The sequence below is a fragment of the Peromyscus maniculatus genome, chromosome 1 (assembly GCF_049852395.1).
Source record: "Peromyscus maniculatus bairdii isolate BWxNUB_F1_BW_parent chromosome 1, HU_Pman_BW_mat_3.1, whole genome shotgun sequence".
NCBI lineage: Eukaryota > Metazoa > Chordata > Mammalia > Rodentia > Cricetidae > Peromyscus > Peromyscus maniculatus.
Genome location: NC_134852.1, coordinates 129919088 through 129938714, shown reverse-complemented (window position 1 = coordinate 129938714; position 19627 = coordinate 129919088). Strand labels below are relative to the sequence as shown.

The window sequence follows — 19627 nt, the reverse complement described above, 5'->3', positions numbered from 1 at the left end:
TAATGGGATCTGATGCCCTCTTCTGTAATGCAAACATACATGTAAATAGAACACTCATATGCACAAAATATATAAATAAATAAATCTTAAAAAAAAAAACGAATAGAGGGTAGATTATTGGATCTACTCTGAAAATATCCTTTGATTTAGAATAACCCCCCAAGCTTTCTCTTTCTCTTGTGACATTGATATCCTGTGGTGATATTTTATTTGTGCTGATATGTGATTTTATTTGTATGTTAATAAAGTTTGCCTGGAGATCAGAGGTCATAGCGAAGCCATAAACAGAAGTCAGGCAGTGGTAGCACATGCCCTTAATCTGATCACATGGCAGGCAGAGTCTCTGTGTGGTCAAGGACACAGCCAAGCATGGTGACACACACCTTTAATCCCAGTACCAACCATAGAGGCCTGGAGGTCTGCCTAGACAGGCAATGATGAGGAAGTGATGTGGCTGGGCTTAGAGCCAATGAGAAGGCAGAACAGAAAGGCAATAAAAGTGCAGGTTAGACAGGAAGAAGCTCTATCTGGGAAAGCTATGGCATGGTGGTAAGCTAAGGCTAGTCGTGGCTATTCGCCATTTCTCTAATCTCTTCAGCTATTACCCCTGTGTTTGGCTCTGTGTTTCTTATTTAATAAGACTGTTTAGAAATTTGTCTACAATATCCATTATTTCTAATTGTATTATTACATGATTAAATGTATTTTACACAAATTTGTTTTAACACATATGTTAGTCTCATGTCAGAATGTGAACATAAGTGCCTTCTTTGTCAGTACCTGAGGTTAGGGACCAGGAGCAGGGGTGTGCCAGGTGGTAGAGCACTTGCCTAACATAGGCAAGGCCAGTCCCCACACTTTTGAAGCAGAGGCCAGAGGATCTTTCTGGAACTACATCACATGACCTATTCTTAAGCAGGTAAGTAGATAAATAAAATAGCTTATAGGAAGCATACACTTCACACATTTTAACTTTTTTGAAAGTGTAATTAGGGGCTGGAGAGATGGATCTCTCTGTTAAGAGAGATCATTAAGAGCATTGGCTGCTCTTCTAGAGGACCCAGATTCAATTCCCTGCACCCATATGGCAGCTCACAACTGTCTGTAACTCCAGCTCCAGGGGATCTGACATCCTCCCACAGACATACATGCAGGCAAATGCACACAAAATACAAATAAGTCATTTTTAAAAAGGAAAATGTAATTAAACATAAACCATGGGGAGCCTGGAGGGCAGGGAGACTGGGAGTCAAATCTCAGGCCTTGCACATGCTACTCAAGCTCTCCACTGTTAAGTTACATCTTCCCTGAAAACAGTATTTTCAAAGCAAAGCAGCCTGTGAAATCCCGTAAAAATTTAAAGTATGAAACTCAACTGGGAAGATATCAACATAGCAGCAGTTAAGAAAATGATCATTTAAAATCTTTCTTACTTTTAGATAATTCACCTTGAGAATAAGCTAAAAATTAATGAAGACTGTCAGATGTAGTTTGGCTCAGCTGTGTTAGGAATTCTTAAAATGGGTAGACAGTGCACAGTAAGCTGCAGAATGGTCATAGTAAAAAAAAAAAAAGCAATATTTGGGATAGTGTCTCTGAGTCTTCATTTTATCTGATTTGGATCAATTCTTCTGGAACTTAGTACCCAATCAAAGATCTAGTTAGCCTTTTCCTAGAACAAGCCAGCCACAGAAAGCAAAAGGCTGCCTGTGACATGCAGCACATTGCTGTTTTGTACATGGATGCCTTGAGGCACCCACTTTTATCCTCTGCCAGGAGGTGTTACAGCCCACCAGTGTTGAGAAGGTCAAACTTTTCCCCCTCACTCTGGCTAATGTCAACACTCCACCAAGACTCTAGAACTATAGAGGAACTGTAACCCACCTACAGATCTTGGCTGTATTGTATTCTGGGATTACCTGGTGCCTTCCAAGCCAACCCTGGTCCTAAAGTATCCACAGCCATCCTGTCTCAGATGAGCACTTGTCTAGGTAGATAGAAGCGAAGATGACAGCAAGGTGTGGGAAGAGTTAAGAGCCTGTGAGTGAAACTGGTCATCTGTGAAGACAGCTTGTTATCCTCTGGCATCAAAGACCTCTTAGGAAAAACATTTCCAGAAGGAGAGCCACCTGTGTTTTATGACAACATTAATAAGTAAAGTAATTCGTTTAAGTGAAATACTGTTTAAAAGTGTGTGTTTAGGGGCCGTGAAGATGGTCCAGTGAGTAAAGTGCCTGCTGCTTAAGCATAAGAACTTGGATTTGCATCCCCAGCCTCATGAAGTGGGAAAAAGCCATGCATGGCAGTGCAAATCTGCTGCCCCAGCGCTGCTTGGAGGAGATTGGTAGTGGGCAGGGACTTACTGGCCCACCATTCAGCCCAGCCTAAACAGTGAGCTCCAGTTTCAGGGAGAGACCTTGTCTTAAAAAAGTAGGGTGAAGAAGTGACTAAGGAAGGTATCTCAATATCCACATGTGCCTACACAGGGAAATCACACCCACATATATGCTTATAGCACACACAGAGCCACACACATAAACGAAGTATGTGTTTGGATGATCAACACAATTGAAAGTCAAAATGAATCAGTTCTTTTACCTCTCCTCTGATGGGGTCTGGGCTGCTGACAACAGCTGACTCTGCAACGGAAGGATGCTCTAGTAGAGCACTTTCTACCTCAAATGGTCCAATTCGGTAACTAGGGAAACATATGACAGGGACTCATAAGGGTGAGTTATAGATTCATCCCAGAATGCTTGATGAACAGGCATGCACACACGGAAAGGAAAATTACCCAGAGGATAGTATAACATCGTCTGATCTTGCAACAAACCAGAAATAGCCATCTTTATCCATATATCCTCTGTCCCCAGTGAGGTAGAAATTCCCTCGTAGAGTTGAGGCTGTTTTTGAAGGATTATCCTGCAAAACAAATAGCGTTTTGTTAATATTATTATGAATGTGATTCTTTTGTTCTGTCATTTTTAAATGTTCAAAGAAAAAGAGAGCTTGGCTCCCTTGAGGAGCCTTAGAATGAAGAGGAACCAGAGTGAAGTAGGAATGAATTGCCAGCAGGGATGTAGCCCGGCATAAAAGAAATAAATTACAGTTCCAAAGACTTGGTGCAACTCCTGGAGAATGTTTTATGTAGATCATACGATAAATGTTGCAGCAGCCCAAAGCTCTGGAGAGTAGGCAAAATTAAGCCTTTTTCTAAATAACATCTAACACTGGCAGGAAAAAAGAGAAGGGTTAAAAGAAAGCACAATGCTTAATTCAGAGCAGATGTGGTATTTGCATTGGTTTGTTTTACATAAGAGACCAGTTCCATAACTGGCATAAGAAGAAAACAAAAAAATTGCTACCTTCCATAAAGTTCACTGGCAGGTATGAGCTGGACTGCTTAGTATATTGATATAAACTTTGCTCTAATTTGTATACCATGATTAGAGATAAGAAAGCTTCTAGTGAAATTAATTTACTTAATTCCATGGCCCCGTTCCTTGTTTCTCTAGTTCCACTGGAGTGGGTAGAGAGCTAATCAGATGTCAGGAAAGTAAGTGTGTCCTGTTTGCCAGTTGAAAGGGATCTACAAAGGTTGAGAAAGCATAGACAAGAGCCCCCTTTTATGGTTCCCTTCCAGGGAGAGAACACCAATGTGTTATTTGGCAAGAACATTATTTTTTTAATTGCCTGAGTGTGGGGGTTATTATTTAGGGCAATGAACCTCTCAAGGAAAGACAAAGTTCCTAGGCTTGTTTTGTAAAAATAAGAATGTTACCAAGTACTTTGTTTGGTTTTGGTATAGGTCTCTTGTATTCTAGACTGGCCTCAAACTTGCTTTGTAGTAACTGAGGATGATTTTGAATTTGTGGCCTTCTTGCTTCTCTATCCCACACGCTGAGATTACACTTTTGAAGAATAAATAGAAAACAGATTTTTAAAATAAAGTTCTTACTACATAATGAGTAAAAAGGCCAAATGGTCGATCAGGAAGAACTTGAATACCAATATCCCCTTCTTGTCCAGGAGGAAGAATAGTGCCATTTTCATCTAAAATCTAGAATAAAACAGGACAGTTTATTTAAGGGAATTTTAATTGAATACCACATCTGAAATTTTATCTTTGAATCATTTTGGCCAGAATATATACTTTAAAAACATTTTAAGCCGGGCGTGGTGGCGCACGCCTTTAATCCCAGCACTCGGGAGGCAGAGGCAGGCGGATCTTTGTGAGTTCGAGGCCAGCCTGGGCTACCAAGTGAGCTCCAGGAAAGGCGCAAAGCTACACAGAGAAACCCTGTCTCGAAAAAAACCAAAAAAAAAAAAAAAAAACATTTTAAGTATACATTAAATTCTTAAATATATTATTTACCTAAGTTATCACCCCATAAAATATTATAAAAATGCAAAAGCAAAATGTGAAAGGATAGTAAAACATTTCCTCACTTCTACCACCTAGTAATGTCTTGGTAATGTCCTTTGGGACAATTATAGACAGAAAAAACTGGCATTGCTTTGTGGTGATATATTGTGTACCCTAATAAAGCTTGCCTGAGGATCAGAGGACAGAGCCAGCCACTAGATTAGACATAGAGGCCAGACAGTGGTGACACACACCCTTAATCCTATCACTTGGGAGGCAGAGATCTGTCTGGACCTCTGTGAGTTCAAGGCCACACTGGAAACAGAGCCAGGCAGTGGTGGCACACACCTTTAATCCCAGGAAATGATGGCAGGGTGGAGAAAGGTATATAAGGCTTGAGGAAACAGGAACTAAATCAGTTCAGCTGAGACCCTTTCCGGTGAGGACTCAGAGGCTTTCATTCTAAGGAAACATGATTAGCTAAGGAGTTAGCACGGTGAGGTTGGCTGTGGCTTGTTCCGCTTCTCTGATCTTTCAGCTTTCACCCTGATATCTGGTTCTGGGTTTTTTTATTACAAGAACATTTAACATTCGAACATCGCTTAGGAAGTTTTACAACCTGCTTTTATTTAGCAATATGTCTTTGTCAAGCATGGATTCCAGAGTTCTGTGTCATGTTATTAAGTCAGATGTTCCAGGGAAGAGAAATGAGAGTGAATATTTCAAACAAGTAACCTTGTGATTTGCATGATGAACCTGAGAAATATTGATCCTACCTACAACTAAACTTCAATTAAGTATAAGTCTGAGCCCTGTCTTCTGGAAATTGATCCATTTTCCCCTTTTTGCCACTGTTGCTGTTTTCCTTTTTTTTAAAATATGATTATTATTGCAAATCCTTTGTCTATACCCAGCTTTGAAGCTGGTTTGACCTGAGAAAACTTTATCTCTGTGCAAAGTGTACAGATGGGGAAATAAAATGCTTTCCAAAGCCAGGCATCAGATGGTAATAAGGGCTGTAGCTAAGGAAAGCTTGGAAACAGATGGGCAAGCAAAGAGAGAAGTGTGTGCTGCAATCACTATGAACTTGTGCCACTTTGGGCCTGGTTGATACTCTCAGAAGGTCCAATCCTCCCTCACCGCATACTGTGGCCAAGAGTGTGGATGCTGGAGCCAGATTGTTTGAGATTGTGTTTCCATCTGGGGCTCTGGCTGCATGAGTGAGTTCTTTAATTTATCTACATAGTCACCTGCAAATGGTCCTATGATTAGTATAGCTTCAGGATATTTCTGGAAATTAAATGCCCAGAATTCATGGCACAATATAGGTATTTGCAACAACAGTAAGACAGTATTAAGCCAACATTCCTCACCCAGTTCTCTTTTGGTATAGAATTTAAGGTATAGAATTAGCATGGAATTATCACATTAAAAAGAGTGTGGGTGGGTGTAGTGAGGAAACATTCTCCTGGAAGGGGACATGCAAACCTTCACATCAAAAGCAGGAGAAGGCTTTCCCATTGAGCCAGGCTTAATTTTCATCCCTTTGAAATTTCCACAGATCAGCACCTGGTTAAGGAGAAGAAAGTAAGGTAACTCCATATGTAATGTAAAATACTACTTCATCTATCATGCCTTCATTCAACAGAACTTAGATGTGAAGCAGGGTCAACATTAAACCCATAAAATCTCTGCTCTCATGGAATATAGATATTGACAGCTTACAACTATACACAATAAGATGTAAGAAAATAAATTATATGATTACATTAACATTTGTACTTAGATTAGTACAATGAATTATATGCTAGTTGTGTTTAAATAATTTGTCAATGTTTATTGCTATTTAGTTTTGGAATTTCAACATTTCTAAATAATAATTCTCAGGGTTTAGAAGTTCAAACACTAAAAATAAGACACACCCAATGAAAATGTCAACTTTTCTATTTCTCTGCTGGTCTTATCACCCCTTCTATTACAAAATAAGCAGGTTGTTCTTACTTTATTAGTTTTCTCTAGTGCTCTTTGGTGGTGCTGAGGCTTGAACTGAGGTCTCTCATGTGCTAGGTAAGTGCTCAACCACTAAGATACACCCCCCTATAATTGTTTTTATCTGCATGAGTTCTTTTCTTTTTTTTTTTTTTTGGTTTTTCGAGACAGGGTTTCTCTGTGTAGCTTTGCGCCTTTCCTGGAGCTCACTTGGTAGCCCAGGCTGGCCTCGAACTCACAGAGATCCGCCTGGCTCTGCCTCCCGAGTGCTGGGATTAAAGGCGTGCGCCACCAACGCCCGGCCTGCATGAGTTCTTTAAAGGGTCCATTTTATTTTATCTTATCTTTTATGTATTTGCTCACATAGCCCAGGCTGGTCTTGAACTCACTATGTAGCTGAGAATGACCTTGAACTTGATCCTCTTCCCTCTACCTTTAGAGTACTGGGATCACAGGAATGATTTAGCATCTGCTTTCTAAGGACTCTCCCAGCAGACTCAATACTTGGGGAACTAGAAACTCACTCATAGCTTTCTATTTTTGAATCTTTAGAGGGTTCTCTGTCACATAAGGCCAATACTTCTCTCATTAAAAATATTGTGACATTCTCACCAACCAGTTAATCATTTTTCTCAAAAATGTGATCGAGGTTTTTTTGCAGTTAGTTTTTCTCAAGCTTTTCTTTATTAAAAAAAAAAGTGTTTCCTAACCACACCTTTCCTTATCCCTCCAGCAATCATAAGGACACATTAGACACTTTGGCTTTTATTTATCTGACTAATCCCATTCAGCCCTGTCTTCAACGGGGCAGGTACCGTTTCTGTCTGTCCATATCCTTCGTAGATGTCTAGGCCTGTCTTCCTTCTCCATTGTTCCATCACTTCAGGGTTGATCGGTTCCCCAGCACTCACACAATGCTTCAGACTTTTGAACTTATAGCTTCTCCAACAACATGGAGTGAGTTTGGTTGAGAAGGAAAAATGGTGAGACATGGGAATTAGGACTGTTGTTAATACAAAATAAGCAGATTGCTCTAATATAAAGTAGCATCCTGATACCAGAAACAGATTGCTCTAATGCTAGTTTCTCTCATTCTCTCTCTCTCTCTCTCTCTCTCTCTCTCTCTCTCTCTCTCTCTCTCTCTCTCTCTCTCTCTCTCTCGGGATTACTTGTTGCAAAGAAATACCATGGCATCTTTAGGGAAGGTACCCCCTTATGTGCGCACGCGCGCGCACACACACACACACACACACACACACACACACACATTTGTGACATGTAGCTCTGGAACTTGCTGTGTACACAGTTCTGGCTTCAAACTTGGCTTCTGCCTCCCAAGTGCTGGGATTAAGTGCACTACTATACCCAGTTCTATAATGTTATTTTAAATCATCAATTAAAAATCACCTCACAATTGTGAACTGAAGTTCTCTGTGAAGACCTCACAGGCTGAGGGGCAGCACTTCATGACTGTGGTGAGATAGAGGGCCAAAAATATTCTTGGCACTCTGTAGTCATTTATTACCAATCTATGTACCTAATCTTATCCTCATTTTATTAGGTAAAAATTTTTAAAAATATATTGTTAAACTTAGAGGACCACTGATTTACACAAACTCTAAAACTGAGACTGTTATAACATCAGAAACCTACAGAAGAGGTCCCCTTCCAGCTCCCCTGTAGGCTGCCAACTTGATGCTGTCACCAATGTGTTGGGCAAAGGCATTGATTCATGTCTTCCTTTTGTTCTGTGACTATAAAAGTTCATGTAATTGCTTCCACAGTGAAACATGTCATTCAAGGTCATCAGAATCCATGTCTCTGACCCATAGTCAGTAGTATTTGGCTCAGAACCAACTATGTCTTACTCTCTTTGGAGCAAGAGCTGTGTTTTGTATCAACACAGGAGACCAGAAGTGCTGAGCTGTGAGCACAGTGACAGTGTCTTCTTTTCTGAGCAACAACCAAGCATTTCAAATGGAATCACAGTAGATTTACAGCATACATTCTCATTTCTGTTTTCTGGGAGAATTTGCAAAAAGGAGCAACCTGTCTACTATCTCAGCTCAGGTAATAGCTGTCACCCCAAAGATTAAATACCCTCCCTCTTTTTATCATAACCACTGCATTTAGAGCTCTAGACATGGTCTAATCTTCCCTTTCCTCTCATGTTAATGGGAGCCTGCCTGCTTTGGACACAGCAACCATCTTTAAAATGTCAGCAATAAAGCAAAGAAGGAAGAGAAGAAAAAAAGAAGGAAGAGAAGAAAAAAAAAAAGACGTTAAATCCTATACTGACTAGTTGGATCTGTGGTTTGGACAGACAAGTGTTTCATTTCCTAGCTTCCCCTTTCTCCTCTTTCCCCTGACTGAGCATCCATTTACCAACACGTCTTACCTGGTTGCATCATTCTGCACAAGCATTCGGTAGGCAGTTGGCGCAGAACAGAAGACGGTGATGGGGAACTCAGAGAGGGTCTGCAGTTCAGAAAGAGCAAAGTGTCTCAACTGAACTATTTCATCTGCTGGAGGCACAGCACAACGTAAAACTTTCTTTCATGTTAAAGTATTCCGATCTTTTCCTGTCTTTGTGGACTTTGCAGATGTAGTTACCTATCCCATCAGTGACACCACTAACGCTAACACATCTCTAACCATAAACCTCTTCTAGTCTGCCTTACTTGAAAGATAGAAGCTGACTCAAAACGGGGCAAATGGTGTGCAAACACACATGCTCCTTGGCTCCATGGAGAAAAAACACTACTCCATGCAGACTTTGCCCAGCCTGTGTCTGAAGTATTCCACATCACGTCCGAGTCTGTCAAATCCAGCCAGAACCTGGAATACAAATAGCCTTGTTGTATAAACTGGTAGGAATTGAATGCACATAAATCTATGTAGAAATTTAAATGTATAAATTTTCAAAAATGTATAATTTGTTGAAAAACAAATTTAAAGGGCCAGTCCACAAATCACTCTGTGGAAGTACCTTCCATTGACAGATAATCCTAAACCAAAACTGCTGTGGGTGTGTCCGATCATCTTAGGAGGCCCAGTTGTCCCACTGGTGAAGTAAATGGACATCATCTCATTGTGCTTCGTGTTCACACAGGTATGGTTGTCACTGGCATATCTGCAAAAGACAATCTACAGTGTTTCTATGCCTGACTGTGACCTCTGAGGAAGGTTTGAAAACCCATGTGCTTGGGCCTCTTCAGCATATGAATCAATAACTTGGATTCAGTCCTGAGATAACACTAACTCTATCTCTATCCTCTTACTTGTCTGATGTGAGTGGCTGCCTTCACAATCATAAGTCTGCCAGGGACAGCCCCCATCCCAAACTGATGATCACTGTGGGTGTGTAGGAGCAAGGTCACCTACTGTAGATTTTCACAGCCCTAAGAATCCATGCAAGGCCAGGATTCCCAGTGTGTTAGCTGAGAGCTTCATAGGGAATACATAGAAAATTAATTTCTTCCTCTGCTCAATTCTACATCCTTTCCTTGTTCCACAAGAGAACTCCCTAATAAGTCTCTTGTGCACCTTTCTCCATCTTAGGGAATGCTTTTTAAAAATGTCAACCAGACTCATTACTTTAAAGCTTGGCACTGTTAGTTCTGTAATGGTCACTGATTATTCTTGTTGATTATTGTTTCCATTTGCATTTACCTCACATCTACTGAATTGGATATTTTTTTCATGATTGCCTTTCTTTGTAGGGCACTGGTCTAAAACTGAAGCTACTCACTTCATCATCTCCTTGAGGTTCCCCCACCCTTCTCTGGAGTGCTGAGACACAATTAGTTTGGAGCTGAGATTTTCACATTTAGCTGCCACATTGTCTACTGCTGGGGCTAAAGCATCATCAGTAATAATGCACTTTGCTTTTGAAGACTGTAGTCTGTAGAGGATGTCTTTCTGGGTCAGCTGAGTGGTTCCTGGGATTAAAACTGTCCCTAAAGGAATAGAAAAGGAATAATGTTTAAAAGCAAGGTTAACCTCTATTATAACAGTTAGGATACTGTAGCTAATAATTCATGTTCTATGTGTCTCAGAATGAGTTAGTGAATTAACTAGGGAAGATATCTATTTGTCTTTCATTGTTCTGATTTTTGCCTTTGAAGAGGTCTCCAAGTCTATGACCCTTTTGCCCTAACAAGAGTGCATTAAATGTTGAGTGATTTTCTTGTGTTTGAAGATCACCCATAACATTGAGATTGAAGGAATTTTAATTGAAAAGTAATATTTGGTATTGGTTGTTGGGCTCGAGTGCTGGGTATTATTCTATTTTGTATATTTAACTCATTCAGTCCCTGCCCAAACATCTCCAGTGTAAACAGCTATTCATAGCATGTCTCATAGCTTATGAATAACAAGTGGAATTACAGAAATCCAAATCTTCAGCTGGACTCCAGAGCTGTACATGTAACCACTCCAGTCCAGTGCCTCTTACAATGCACTGATTGTTTTAGTTTTCTTGAAGTATGCATATTTTCTGTGGCCTCCTCTTGCCAGTAGTTAATTACAATGTAAAGCATAGTGTGTCGGTGTCCAGGAGCCAGACAACCCTAAACTTCATCCTCCGATAAGCCTGCACCTCTGTAAGCCTCAGTTTCTGCATCTGTAAAATTGGGATTATAAAAGTACATTCCTTATAGCATTATTCCAGGATTAAATGAGTTAAAGCATGTAATGAGTTTAGAATAAAATTTAATACATCTGAACTCTTAGGTTTATTTTTTTCAAAGAATGAATGGATATTTTACCTGAATGGGCTTGCTAATGTGGAAGGGGGGAAGTCTCATCAACTCCCACCCCTAGACAGAGAGCTACAGGCAACTAATGAAGAGTGGGAGAATTAGCTCCTCCCAGGAATGAACACCCAAATTGTTATCCAATACAAAGTGGTCAGCTCTGAAACCATATAGTCACAGACAAAAACAAAGGACTCAGCAGGCTGCATTATATGTTTGTGCATCTATCTATACATATATGTAACACTAAAGAGGCCATCACCTTGAGAGTCTGGGAGGGGTGTGGGAAGCATTGGAGGGAGGGGATATGGGAGGGCCTGGAGGGGGGAAGGAAAGAGGGAAAGCAATGTAATTACGTTTTAATTAAAATGTATGTAATGGCTATTATTGGTTGTCAACTTGACTACATCTAGAATTAACTAAAACCCAAGTGACTGGGTATACCTGTGAGGGATTTTTTTCTTATTAAATCATTTGAAATAGGAAGACTCACCCCAAATCTGGATCTTTTGAGGTGGGAAGATCCACCCTTAATGTGGGTCACACCTTCCAGTGGCAGTCTATATAAAGGACATAGAAGAAGGAAGCTCGCTTTTTTCCTGCTTGCCCTCACTCTTGCTGGCAAGTCCATTCCTTCACTGGCATCAGAGCCTACTTCTTCAGGATTTTGATGTATACTGACGACCAGCTGAGACATTCAGCTTTGTGGGCCAAACAACTACTGAATTCTTGGACTTTCTATTGAGAGACAGCTATTGTTGCAATAGTCAGACCATAACCTGCAAACCACTCTAGTAAATCCCATGTATATGAATATATATGAACATTTGTATCCATCCTAACAGTTATGTTTCTCTGACTAATACAATATATTAAAAAAATTAAAAATAATTAATTTGAAAATAAAAGAATCTATTGCCTGAGCTGGAAAGATTGCTCAGTGGTGAAGGGCACCCATTGCTCTTGCAGAGGACCTGAGTTAGTTCCTAGCACCCACATCAGGCATCTCACAGGGCTCATGTAACTCCAGCCCTTGTACACACACACACACACACACACACACACACACACACACACACACACACACACACTAAATCCTTGAAAAAGGAATCTGTCATCTATCTGCTTACGTACCTACTTACGTATTTGTCATACAGCTGTCTTCTGGACCACACCATTTTTAGCCCCCAATCTTCAAGAGATGGTAGATGGCATTTACCTCTGGATGATTTTTACCCTTCCCAAGTGATATATGTAAATCAGAACCCCTGAAAGCTATGTGAAAACATGGATTTTAGGCTGCACCCCAGAGTTTTAGATTCAGAAGGTGTTCAAAATTTGTGTCTGACAAATTCCCAGGGATACCTACGCCACTGGGCCAACGTCCCACTTTAGAACTGCAGGCGAGCATTGCTCTTCTTCATTGCCAAGTACTGTCCTTGTTCTGAAAGCACATTAAAATTCATTGGACTACTCTGCTGTCCAATAGTTCTTAAATGCTTTAAAATTCCTTATGGGCCAGAGAGATGGTTCACTGGGTAATAGTGCTTGCCATTCAAGCATGCCAACCTGAGTTTAATCTCTGCATCCCATGGTAGAAGGAAAGAACAGACTCTTGAAAGCTGTGTGACTTCCACATGGCACATGGCACCTATACACAAATGCACCCCCCCCACACACAAAAAAAACCATAAACACAAATAGTGGAAGCAAAAATTCCTTTAAAGTCACCTTATGATTACACTTCTCTAAATTTGCAAAGTGTACCACATATGAAAGTGAAAATAGAAAAAAATATATGGACAGCTTGTTTCCAACCTTCAAATAAGCAATATATGGCACTCTTTGTAAGAAACGGAATTTAACAATATGTTGAAGTTCCCTTCTCCCAGTCCTTCTCTCTGTCCCATAGTCACAGGCCTTATCCAGAATGATGTGTCAACCATATCTTTGCCTTCTTTATCTTGTTATCATCTATGTATAGAATCCTAAGCAATATATAAGTCCTATTGAGTTAAGACTTCAATTTTCAACTAGCTGTTGTGGAATATTCTTTACGCTATGTGAAGATGTGTCAGTGTGATTGGTTTAATAAAGAGCTGAATGGCCAATAGCTCGGCAGGAAGAGGTTAGTTAGGTGGAACTTCTGGGGACAGAGAGCTCTGGGAAAAAGAAAGGAAAAGTCACCAGACAGAAGATATGGAATAACCAGGATGGGCATAATGGAGATGATGTAACCAGCACATGGAAGAACATAAATTAAAAAATATGAGTTAATTTAAGTTATAAAAGCTAGTTAGAAACAAGTCTAAGCTTAGGCCGACCTTTTATAAATAGTAATAAATCTCCACATCATTATTTGTGAGCTGGCGGCTCAAAGAAAAATCCATTTACAACTAGGTGTGTGTGTGTGTGTGTGTGTGTGTGTGTGTGTGTGTGTGTGTGTGTGTGTGGTTTTTTGAGACATGATTTCTCTGTGTAACAACCTTGGCTGTCCTGGAACTCTCTTTGTAGACCAGGCTGGCCTTGAACTCATAGAGATCCACCCACCTCTGCCTCCTCAGTGCTGAGATTAAAGATGTATGCCACCATGCCTGGCTTTTAGGGTTTCTTTTAATGTGCATGTGTGCTCGTGTCTGTGTCTTTATGAGTATATGTACATATGAATGTTCAGGTGCCTGCAGAGGCCAGAAGAGGGCATTACATCATTTGAAGTTGGAGTTCCAGGTATTTGTGAACTGCCTGAACTAGGTCCTGGGATCCAAAGCTCAGGTCCTCACAGCTAAGCAGCAAGCACTCTTCAGTCCTGAGTCATTTCCCCAGCCTCTATGGGAAAAATGACCAGGAAAACAAATGACTATGTGCCATTAACACTAACATTCTTAAGACTGTTGGATTTATGGTTCATTCTCTCCCTCTCATCCATCTAAGATAATTTGCCTTCCTTCCTATGGAGAGACCCAGGAATCACGTAAGAATCAGGAAAAGTTGCCTCGGACCTATATTAACTGGCTTATCCTAAAGTTGTACCAATCAGATTTTGCCTAAACACATAAGATGCTGAGTTGATTACCAGATGGGTCACACGGGATCCAGAGCCTGAAGCATCTGAACAGCAATCAAAGCTGCACACAGCCCAGTTGGAGAGGAATGTTAGCCAAGAGGAGTGAAGAGGCAACGCAGGAAAGATGCAGACAGACAAGAGGTGCAGTGGCTTCAGGACAAACAGAGGAAGAGGCTCCTGGCTAGAGTCTGCCTATAACCCCCCCTTGCTCCTTCTGTACTGTTTTCCCTCTCTAAGATTCTCCAGCAGCCATTCAATTGCCTTCCTTTATTGTCTTAGTATGAATGTATACCTGATCCTGCCAGTTTAACAGTGCTCTACTAAGAAAGTGAGCTTAAGCAGTGTTCATGAGTGCACTCATTTTGTAAAATACTGTTTGAAAATAGGCTCTGCTTTCCCAATGTATAATTCATATGTGTATATGAAATGAATATACTAGCTATCCTCTAATAAAAGAGTGGCCACTTGATATAGTGATGTATTGCGACAACCAGAACATTAATTCAACAAATATTTTACTGAACATTTACTATATGCTAATCACTGAAGGTTCTAGATATGCTATGTTAATGCCCTTTTAGGGGCATACCTAACCCATGGGAACTGCAGGTTACATGTAGACAATTACTATGCCCAAAAAGTTTAAATAGTCATATATATTACTGTAGGGTGCTGTGGTGGTTTGAATGAGAATGGCCCCCATAGACCAATGAATATTTGGTTCCCAGTTGGTGGACTATCCAGGAAGGATCGGGAGGTGTGGCCTTGTTAGAGGAGTGTGGCCTTGTTGCAGGCAGTGTTTCAGTGGGGATGGGCTCTGAGGTTTCAAACATGCCAGGACCAGTCTTGCCCCTTCTCTCTGCTTCCTGCTGTGGATCAGATGTAAGCTCTCAGCCACTGGTCCAGCACCATGCCTGTTTCCCACCATAATGGAAATGGACTAGCCTCTAGAACTGTAAGCAAGCCACCAATTAAATGCCTTTCTTTCATAAATTGCCTTGGTCGTAGTGTCTCTTCCGGCAATAGAACAGTAATTATAACAGATGCCTAAAGAAAATAGCATCCAGGTTGAGACATCAGGGTACAGTTGTCTGAGAAGATAACATTAAACTGAAAAGTGAGAGAGCTAGAGAGATGGCCCAGAGGTTAGGAGCACTGGCTGCTCCTGCAGAAGACCCAGGTTCTATTCCCAGCACCCATATGGTGGTTCACATCATCCAGGGATCTGATGACATCCTCTTCTGGCCTCTGAAGGCACCAGGCGTGCATATAACACACAGACACACATGCAGGGAAAACACTCTTACACATTAAATAATTACATCTTTAAAAACAAACCAAAACCAAAAATCTTGACACCTGACACTTGAAAGTGAAATAAGAGTTGGCTATGGACTTAGTTTTGAGGGAAAGATATTCTAAGCATAGCAAACAGTATGCAGAAAAGTCAGGAGATGGGAAAGACCACAAATGTTAACAGAAAACATTAACCACGATAGGGTCATGAAGTCTAATGGTGGAGAGATTAAAGGAACGTTGAGGAAATGGCTGTAGCCTTCTAAGATGCACCTATGTATGACCCTTGGAGCAGAGTTATGAAATGCTGCCCAACAGCGAACTGTACCCAGATAAATGTCTCATGGTTACTTAAATGTGTGGATATGGGGTCAGGAGTGTGAATATCACCAACCTGTTCGCAGACAGGCCACATTTGCAAGCCACCACTCTGGGATCTTGGGCAGAAGCACCATTACTCTGTCTCCCCTTTGCAGGGAACAGGCTTCTGTGAGTATGTTGGCAAGTTTCCTGGATAAAGATCCGAGTTCTTCAAAACTCCACCTCACTTCTCCTCCATTTCCATCTATCCACCAGAAGGCTGGGTTGGAAAGTCTCTCTCCAGCCTGAGGAAAGCGCAGTGATCATGGATTTAGAGGTTGCTATACAGTTAAATTATATTTCAGCTGACTTAATGAAACATATTCTCTTCAGAAACTCACAAATTATTTATTAGTCAGCATGTACATGGAGTAAGTACAAATCACTCAGAGGTTCCTATTTCTACATGCTGGAAGCCATGTCCGGTTTTTTTTTGGGGGGGGGACCAGTCCTTTCTCATTTATCATGATTATTTTTTTCTCAAAAGTTAGAATTCATATACCCCATCATCCCCCAAGGGATATAGCTATACTTTGTTTCTTTCTATTTTGACTCTTGAAATTGCTTTTTACTCCTCTTTGTTTAAAAGTAGGAGAAAAAAATAAAAAGGGTCCATTAATATAATGCAGGCTTTCTCAAGCAGCCATGATGGCCTTGTAGGCCAGATAAGTTCTTGTTCAGGGGCTGTTCCGCACTTCAGAAGTGCCCCCTCTATCCTTAGATGTCAGTAGCAACTACTGACTTCCACTGATCACCCCTTCATTGCAGCAGAACTCTCTACAGCCATTGCTAACCACACCTAGGGCTGTGATCACTTGCATTGATAGTCTGACTGTCATTTGCTCTGTACCTTTTCCATACTGCTCCATTGGTCCAGGACATCTTTTGCAAAATTGAAATACTCTGGAATCTCTATTTTGAAGTCCTGCTTTATGGACTCGTAGTTAGAAAAGTTCTGAGGAGTTGCTGCTCTATACTCTTTATACAAGACTCTCACAGGACTGGTAATTGCTAGACGCTGAAAACACTTAGCATGAAGTAGCATCGCCATGGTGACAAGCACTAACTAGCATCAGTGTTGGTGGATGTTTTAGCACTTGGGATTTCCATGCAGACTAATCCAGCTAAAAAACAAGCAAAAATGAAATGCATTTAGTTTTGTTTGCAGTAAGTAGTAAGACCCCCAAAGCACCTAAGTTTTATCATAATTATTCATCTTTACCCACTCACCATCATTTTCTGGGCATCTCTATGTGCCAAACATTGTGCTTTGATGCTTTGTGTATTCTTTGTCATTAAATCCTTAGAGAAGCCCTGTAAAGTATGTAGTTATTATCCATGTCTACAGATAGAGAAAATAGTAAGAGCCATGGGCTGGATTCAAGTCCATAACTGTCTGGGCCCAGTCCATTCTCCTGATTACCCCACACTATTGTTTTCTACATTCATTTCTCAACTTTTTGTGACTATACAGATGCTTATACTCTAATGTCATATCAAAAGTCACATCAAAACACCACAGGTTATCTACACATGAGGAAACTAAGAATAGCCTAGTATCAGCTTGGCCTGAGAGCACTGTCTATGTTTAGGGTCTGTCTGGTTTACAGGCTGCAGTTCCCATGCTCCCAGTAGAAGCCCACACTACCATCGAGTCCAGGCTTGGAGATATAATAACAGGGCTTCTGTTGGGAGGTCCTTCCCAGCCACCTACTCCTCCTTGCTTCTGTGGGAAGTCATTTGATCACAATGTCATTTACTTGGTGGAGGCTATTAAAAATACAATTTTAGTGTTCCAGGGATTGTGACTGAGTTTCTCCACCTTATAATGCCTATAATTTTCCTGCAATAAAACAGATACTACTCTCATAATCATTAAAGCATAATTTTGACTGTGATTCTAGCTGTGTGATAGGGCAGCCTGACTATGTAGAATCCTTTCTGTAATGATAGAGTGTCCAAACAGGACAAGATAGCAGATATCAGCTAAGCTTTATCCTCCATGGACCTGGTGGTTGGGCATCATGCTAATGCACTGGATGCATTTGAAACCCAGGCAACCCCTCATGTCTTACCTCTTTGTGTGAGCCTTCCAAGAGGTCATCCAGCTTGGGTCTCCTTCGATTTCACCTTCAAAGAAAATGAACCTCAAACAGAGGAAGCATCAGCCTTTATCCTATTGTGTCAGGGCTCAAACTTGGGTCTTTGGATTCTCATTGTAATGGTTTTACTTTGGGCCAACAGGATTCCAGCAAAGCAGCAAAGTGACTTGATATCTTATCTATGCATTACATCACTAGGAAAGCTTTTTATAAAAACTTGAAGGCCTGGATCAACGGCCAATAAGTTAGCATTTGGGGGAGTGGGTCTATGCTGCTTTAAAAAATTTCCTCAGAGTTGTAATGCGTGACCCAAGTTGAGAGTCACTCATTCAGAGGCTGGGATCTATGAACCATCAACACCACTTGGAAGCTTGTCATAAATGCATAGTCTTGGGGTCCCACTAAAGATCTGTTGAATTAGTGGATCTCAATCTTTTAATAAGATTTTCCAGGCAAGTTTCTACGTTCAGGTGAGAGAAACAATGGTCTTTAAGGTGTTGGCTTAGTCTATTGCCTATTGAGTCATACAATCATGGAATAGCTCTATTTACCACAATAGTTCTATTGTGACTCAATTTGAATAATAAACCATTATGAATCTCAGTTTACATTTTATTAGTAAAGAGACTGATAGAACCTCTGACAGAGAAGTATGTTTACCAAAGATTGAATTCAACAATGCAAGTGTTCCTCATGGCACCTAGCCTACTGCTTTTCAATAAAACAAGGGTTGGTAAATGTTGGGCTTTATGAACCATATTGTCTGTGTTGTGATACTTGACTCTGCCACAGATGTTGGTAATACATAAATAAATAAACATGGTCAGATTCTTCCAAACACCTTATCACTGAACACTAAAACTTGAATTTCATGCACTTTTCATGTGTTATCAAGTATTGTTCCATTATTCTTCCCCAACTATTTAAATAATGTGAAAGCCATTGTTAGTTCACGAAGTTGTTAAAATGGGCAGCAGGCTGGATAAGCTCATGGCTATAGCCAGCTCATGGTATTAGATTGTAAATTCTGTGAGGACCAGAGCCTTGACTGTCATACTCATGCTTCTATCCCTGGGAGTTGTAACATTTGATTCCTAGTATATGTGTTTCTGATCCAGTTTTTTGATCCAATTGAAATTAAAATCAATTAAAAAAATAATCTGTTAGTCTTTAGCCCCCAAACTTGCTAAACAGAGGCAAGCAGATTTCTGTGAGTTCAAAGCCAGCCTGGTTTATATAGTGAAAGCCTGTCTCAAAAAGTATGTATAAAAATAGAAAATAAAGGAAAAAATTTCTTAAAAAAAATTGTGAGCAAGGTGGCGGTGGCGCACACCTTTAATCCCAGCACTTGGAAGGCAGAGCCAGGTGGATCTGTGAGTTCCAGGCCAGCTTGGTCTACAGAGCAAGATCCAGGACAGACACCAAAACTATACAGAGAAACCCTGTCTCGAAAAAAAAAAAAATGTGAATAAATGGCTTTTTCGGAAGGAAGAATTTTTAACTACAGGGTTATAGTTAACTCAAGAGGTGCCTCTACTGCTTTAACCAGAGCTATGTGACTACCTGCATCATCCACATGAGGCAGTTTATGTTAATATAAGTACAGTTTTAAAATCAGTTCATTGCTGCCTGGCGGTGGTGCCGTATGCCTTTAATCCCAGCACTCGGGAGGCAGAGCAGGCGGATCTCTGTG

At 40.6% G+C, this 19627-nt stretch overlaps 1 protein-coding gene across 9 annotated transcripts in view; it reads right to left on the bottom strand.

Moving 5' to 3' along the window:
* Acsm3 (acyl-CoA synthetase medium chain family member 3) overlaps positions 1-19627 on the bottom strand; it is a 33243-nt gene that overhangs the window by 4234 nt on the left and 9382 nt on the right. For 4 of the 9 annotated variants that reach the window (XM_006985708.4, XM_076551247.1, XM_016004139.3 and 1 more), the window contains 13 exons: positions 17908-17962; positions 17063-17146; positions 16683-16956; positions 15867-16077; positions 10107-10314; positions 9345-9488; positions 9037-9193; positions 8754-8833; positions 7171-7294; positions 5855-5935; positions 3959-4060; positions 2795-2922; positions 2599-2698 (listed from right to left, as the gene is read on the bottom strand). In XM_006985708.4, the coding sequence (XP_006985770.1) occupies positions 2599-2698; positions 2795-2922; positions 3959-4060; positions 5855-5935; positions 7171-7294; positions 8754-8833; positions 9037-9193; positions 9345-9488; positions 10107-10314; positions 15867-16077; positions 16683-16883 (1536 nt within the window). In that variant the 5' untranslated portion in view covers positions 16884-16956; positions 17063-17146; positions 17908-17962. Of the gene's footprint in view, positions 1-2598; positions 2699-2794; positions 2923-3958; positions 4061-5854; positions 5936-7170; positions 7295-8753; positions 8834-9036; positions 9194-9344; positions 9489-10106; positions 10315-15866; positions 16078-16682; positions 16957-17062; positions 17147-17907; positions 17980-19627 lie in introns of all 9 variants that reach the window. The other 5 variants (XM_016004137.3, XM_016004138.3, XM_076551242.1 and 2 more) reach the window with 3 other exon arrangements.